At 44.0% G+C, this 6,304-nt stretch overlaps 1 protein-coding gene across 1 annotated transcript; it reads left to right on the forward strand.

The window, feature by feature from the left end:
* The first annotated feature begins 528 nt into the window (after window positions 1-528).
* Window positions 529-2,472, forward strand: LOC120358142. The gene is made up of 2 exons (XM_039450982.1): window positions 529-1,583; window positions 1,657-2,472. Exons 1-2 carry the CDS (start codon window positions 1,137-1,139, stop codon window positions 2,041-2,043), a joined length of 834 nt encoding a protein of 277 aa, XP_039306916.1. The 5' UTR covers window positions 529-1,136; the 3' UTR covers window positions 2,044-2,472.
* The last annotated feature ends 3,832 nt before the right edge of the window (window positions 2,473-6,304 follow it).

The following is a 6,304-nucleotide window of genomic DNA, read 5'->3' on the forward strand; positions in this document are numbered from 1 at the left end:
ATTTTTCGCTATTTGAAAAAAAAAAAAAAAATGGAAAATTGAATAAGTTAGCGCACGCGTAGTAGGTTTATTATATTGTTAACCTTTTTTATTTTGTTGATTGTAATGTATGTGAAATACGGATTACAGAAATTATTGTTATATATAATGTTTTATTAATGTCAACTTTGCCTTTGAATGTACGGCAAATAGATTATATACGCTGTCACGTATTTTCCTGACGCCGGAGAGCAACGGCGAAATACGCGATCAAACAACGAAATAACTCGCGAAACACGCGCGGGAGCGATGAGCGAACCGTGAAACACCAAACTCTCGCACCAAACCACGAGATTGGGCGCCAGACGCGATGCTACCGGTCCCGTCTCCGGGTTCACTTTTCAACTCTAAACACGGATCCACAACACGCAAGAATGCGTCATACCGAAACGCGAAATCGTCGCTCGCACGCGGCCAGCTAGCTCCTAACCGGTAGAGGGTCGGGGTAGCGGAGACAGGGACGAAGCGGCTCTCTTACGGGAGGAGACGGGTAGGCGAGAAATTAAGCAAAATCGGGCCGATGTAACAGATAGAGATCACATATATTGCAGTGCATAATAGAGACGGCGTACAATAGAATAAGAAAAGAAAACAAATAGCAGTTAACGTAAGACGGAAAGACAAAGCGATAAGGAGTTGACAAAAAAATTAATAAGCCGGACGCGGGAATTATCTCAGTTCATACCATAATTACGCCACACGCGCCGACTGGCTCCGCGCGAAGCGCGGCAGCCAATCACACGCGTTCTGAACGGCGCGGCACGCACGTGAACGCCGAGCCTTCGCTAAGGCGAATCTAGCAATTCCGAGACAAAATACGGTAATTATGAAGGAGACGGTCCTTCTCACCGAATTTGATAAAATTTTACATATTTGTTCATTTTGAAACATACATTAAGAATCTAAAAGAAAAAATCGTCGCTCTCAAGGGGATAAAAAGTTATAAAGTATTAAATAACGACGTTTGTGAGGTTAGGAAATCTGTCACACTGATGGCACAGAGGGACATTGAGAATGTGTAAGTGCGTGTAAGTGAGATATAGTAAGTCACGTGATAGCTCTCTGATTGGTAAGTACGAAGTAAAACATAATTTAAAATGATTTCCCTCTTTTTCCATAATCCTTTATCCTTTATTCAACTATTTTGCCATCTTATCAACATGCAACTGCACGACTTTTTGGCAGTGACGCACAACAAACAGCAACTAATTGACTTTTTAATCTTTCATAATTTAATAAGTAGTGAAATAACGTGTCCACGGTGCAATAATATAGTAACAATTAATAAAGAGAAGCTATTATTTTATTGTCGCAAAGTATATTACGAGAAAAATAAACATAAAAAAAATGTAAAAAGACAATGTGATTTTAAGGCAAGTGCAAAAGTGGATACGTGGTTTAGCAAGTCCAAATTGAACTTAGAAACGGTATGCAGATTAACTGCATATTATATTATGTTGAGGCCTCCACGACAACAATTTTTATGCACAGAACTGCAAATTTCTGAGCATTCGGTAGTCGATTGGATTTCTTTTTGCCGAGAAGTAAGTTTAATGTTATATATTTATTAATATATAGAATATATTTATGCAAAATTTAATGTTAAAAATGTGATAGGTTTGCATCAATTGGGCTGAGAAAAAATCTACCAAACTTGGAGGACCCAACATAATCGTAGAAATTGATGAGGCTAAAATCGGCAAAAGGAAGAATAACTGTGGCCGAATCATTGAAGGCAAATGGATCTTTGGTGGGTATGAAAGAGGTACAAAAAAAGTATTTCTTGTACCAGTACCGGATCGCACCCAAGCAACTCTTCTTCATTTAATAAAAGAGTGGATCTTACCTGGAACAACAATAATGTCAGATTGTTGGAAGTCGTACAACTGTTTAAACAGTGAAGGCTTCCAACATCTGACAGTTAATCATTCGATGAACTTTGTTAATCCAGATACTGGTAAATATAGACATTTTAAATATGTAATTAACAAATTCATATGTTGACGTATTTCCTATAAACATATAAATACATAACAGTATTATTTTATTGACAGGAGCCCACACTCAACACATTGAACGCGTTTGGAGAGAAGTAAGAGCAAATATCCCACGATTTGGGACTGCACATTTAGAGGGATACTTAGCTGAATTCCTTTTCAAACGCGTTCATCAATATGAAGAACGTTTACCTGCTTTTTTCGGTGCAATTGCAGAATTATATCCACCAAAGATTTACAACAGTGATAATTTAGAGACTGCAGATACTTAATTTTAAGTTTAATGAGTTTATAGTTATTGAAGCACGTTATATCTATCAGCATAATCTTAAAATCACATTGTCTTTTTACATTTTTTTTATATTTATTTTTCTCGTAATACACTTTGCGACAATAAAATAATAGCTTCTTTTTATTAATTGTTACTGTATTATTGCACCGCGGACACGTTATTTCACTATTTATTAAATTATGTAGGATTAAGTACAATTATTTTTTTACATATGTTTATATAGCGTTATAACGTGAGATATATATATATATATATATATATATATATATATATATATATATTTTATATTTTTATTTATATTCATTGTAATGAAATAAACAAATAATTATATAATTTTTGTGTTTTTACAGCAAACATCTTGTGTTTTTAATTCTTTACTTCAAAATCGCAAAAATGTTAAATTAAAGCAAGTAAAATTAAATATCGACGTTTGTGAAGTTAGGAAATCTGTCACACAGCAAAATTAATTATCGTACCTGAAAGTAAATGCTTAAAAGGGGGAGGGGCTAAGCCCCTCCCCCTTCCCCAAATCTAACCCAACCCAACCCGTGTCCCAGTTTTAATTCAAAAATTGTTTTGCGTGGAAGTTGAAAACCCATGTGGCGGGGGGTTTTCAACTTCCACGCAAAACAATTTTTGAATTAAAACTGGGACACGGGTTGGGTTGGGTTAGATTTGGAGGCGGGGGAGGGGCTGAAGCCCCTCCCCCTTTTAAGCATTTACTTTCAGGTGCAATAATTAAAAAATATATTCGGTCTCTCTATGCCGTCAGTGTGACAGATTTCCTAACCTCACAAACGTCGTTATTTAATACTTCATAACTTTTTACCCGCTTGAGAGCGACGATTTTTTCTTTCAGATTCTTAATGTATGTTTCAAAATGAACAAATATGTAAAATTTTATCAAAATCAGTGAGAAGGACCGTCTCCTTCATAATTACCCAAAATACGCTCCGCAAAATGAGTCGCGCCGGCGACACGCAGTCGCCTGAACCGCACTACAAAATTAATAGAACACGCGCGATACACCAAGTCACCGATATCTCGTGCGGCCGTATGATCACGGCCGTAACACGACTCACGCACGTGCGTGAGGGCTTTGCGGCTTCCCGGGAAGCCGGTCGTTCGCGAGCTTCTACGGCGGGACGGCTCAAACACACGCGGCAGCTGACAGCTGGGTGCCTCGACGAGGTCGCGGGCTTGAGGTGGACAGCCAGCCAAACACTAAGAAGCAAGGTGCGTTCAATAGCCGCGCGGCGGACGCACTCGCACACTAACCTAATGGCTCCACCTCAGAACGCGAGCCGGTCGACACCGACAGCTCGTGGCTTTACACAGCGGTTAGACGGGTCACTTCGACTTCAGCACGGTTCTTCCTCCGCTTCTCGATCCGCGGAGCTTGTCCGGGCCTGGCACACTCTACGATAGCCGCTCTCGATATCTCCAGCCGATATCTCGCATGTTCGCTCACGCTTCGCACAGAGATCGCCGGGTCGCACGCAAAAGCCGAGAGGATCGCGCTCGATGCGTGATCGATGAGCGCTATCCCTCCCACAGGGTGCGCGATATCCTTGCGCCTAGCGGCGCGGCCTATCAGCGGCCACCCTTATCTAGCCGTGACGTCACGGCAGCGCAGTGTCGGGTCTCCGCAGGTGTCGTGCGGTCCCCGTCGGCATCCGACATCCTCGTCGCTCTCGTCGTCCTCGCGACGACAGCAGCAGAATTTTCCCAGCGACGACTCCTCGCCGCTACCCTCCTCGATGGACAGCCGGCATTCGACGGCCCTCGTCCTGGCCGTTCGTCCGCCCCAGCCTGTCCATCAGCTGTGCCACTCGCGAGCCTCCCCTGCGTAGTGCCTATCTGTCGCCACGTCTTGTCTCGTCCTCCTCTTCGTTGGCGGTTTCCTGTGCGCCGGCCCTGGACGATCGCCCTCTCCTTTTCCTGTCGCAGTCTCCCTCGCCGCTGCTGGTCCTTAGGCGACGTTTGTCGAGGTGCCCGCGGTTACATGAAATAAGCCGCGAATGAGTAAATAAAATAATACGCTCCGCAGTCCCGCCGGAGATTTCGCTCTCTCGCTGAGTGCCCGGCCCGATCGTACGCGCCTCCTCGCGTTACGCTTAGGCGGAGGACGAAGTGGCGAGGTAGATAAAACTGCCACGTCACAACGCATTGTTGATGTCAAATGTTTTAGAATAGTTTGTTACAACTAAATCTTCTTACAACTAAAGTTTGTCCATACACGTAAATATCGAGCCCGATTGCAAAGGCAAGATCAAAATACTCTTTGTTTTGATTTCATGGACTGTGATTTTGTCATGCTACGTATGTCGAAATACTGTAAATATTGCTGCCGCTGTAGGTGAACATTGTGTGTGTATGCTTTGCATTTCTGTGTTACTAGTATTCCATTGTTTTTATTTTCTTTTTGTGTGGGATTCGTTAGCAAAAAATTAGACCTATCACACATGTTTCAGTTTAAGTAGACCTAGACGCAGATATTTTTTTTTTTTTTTACGAAATTCGTGTGTCAACTTTGTACGGTTTCCTTGTGAGAGTTTTCGCGCTTGGGCTGGCAAAATTTAGAGAATATTTGCGACAAAATATTATTCGTTCCAAACATTGAGGATCGTCGTGAGCGACCGTATCTTGACTTTAGGTCGTCCCGTCCTTGCAAATCTCTTTCGTTCGCAGTAACTTTGTGCGGTTTCGCGGTATTCTCTCGCGATGACGACTTTGGAAGGGAAATCGCGTTAAGGGTGGATTTATAAGTTATCAGAGGATTGCTTGCGGGAAAAATTAGCGCGTCGTGGACAGCTGAGCAGCGGGGATCTCGCGACATTGCACGACCTATTGCGTTACGAGATGGAACAGCCGATCGAGACCACATCGTTGCATGACGCTATCGAAATGCCTACCGTACCTCGAAGGCTACAAATTCACGGTAGTAACCGATCATAGCAGTTTGCGCTGGCTTCACCATCTCAAAAACCCGACGGGTCGATTAGCACGGTGGGCGTTGGAATTGCTTGAATACGATTACGAGATCGTGCATCGTAAAGATGCGTAACATCATGTTCCGGACGCCTTATCGCGAATGTTCTAGGGGGAGACCGAGCCCGTAGTAATGGCCGTCGCCGACGCGATTGATTTGCCAAACACCCAGGATCAATGGTATCTTAGAAAATTTCGTGAGGTGGGGGAGGCAAAGAAAAACTACCGATTGGAAAATCGTGGACGGGCAACTCTATTTTTTGAAAACGCGCTCGATGACTTCGGCGATCGTCCCCGATTTAGATCGATTGAAATTAGTCTTACCCCGGGAATTGCGGGGAGAGACTCTTCGCAAATCGCACGACGATCCGCAATCTGGTCATTTAGGAGTCGATAAGACGCACTACCGCTTGAGTATTGCATATTATTGGCCAAATGCATTCCGCGACATGACAAAGTATGTGAAGCAGTGCGAAATCTACCAGCGGACGAAGGTCGAACAGGCCAGTCCGGTGGGGTTGATGGGCCGTCGCATATAGAAGCATCGTGGACAATCATAGCGGCGGACATCATGGGCCTATTACCGCGAAGTAAATACGGCTACTCGTATCTCCTCGTGATATAAGATTTGTTCATTAAATGGTTCGACTGCCAAGCGCTGCGAACCGCAAACGGCAAAAAGATACGGGAAGCTCTCGAAGATCTCGTCTTGTCGCGATGGGGTATGCCGAAATTTCTGCTGACGGATAACGGGACTGAGTACGTGAATCAGACGCTGAGAGCTTTTGCGCGAGATTTTGGGATAACGCACACGACTGTCCCGCCGTACCACCCAGAGGCCAACCCCGTGGAAAGGGTGAACCGAGTGTTGAAGACGATGATTATTGCATTTCTCGATCGGGACCACCGCGACTGGGATCTTCATATCCACGACTTCCGTTTCGCGTATAACACCGCCCATTACTCGTCCATCGGAACCTCGCCC

The sequence above is a fragment of the Solenopsis invicta genome, chromosome 6 (assembly GCF_016802725.1).
Source record: "Solenopsis invicta isolate M01_SB chromosome 6, UNIL_Sinv_3.0, whole genome shotgun sequence".
In the NCBI taxonomy this organism is placed as follows: domain Eukaryota; kingdom Metazoa; phylum Arthropoda; class Insecta; order Hymenoptera; family Formicidae; genus Solenopsis; species Solenopsis invicta.

Excerpts from the sequence above, each read along its gene's own strand:
- LOC120358142 (XM_039450982.1), top strand. The coding sequence starts at position 1,137 with ATGATTTCCCTCTTTTTCCATAATCCTTTATCCTTTATTCAACTATTT. Across the intron at positions 1,584-1,656 it reads GGATTTCTTTTTGCCGAGAA|GTTTGCATCAATTGGGCTGA; the intron begins GTAAGTTTAATG and ends AAAATGTGATAG.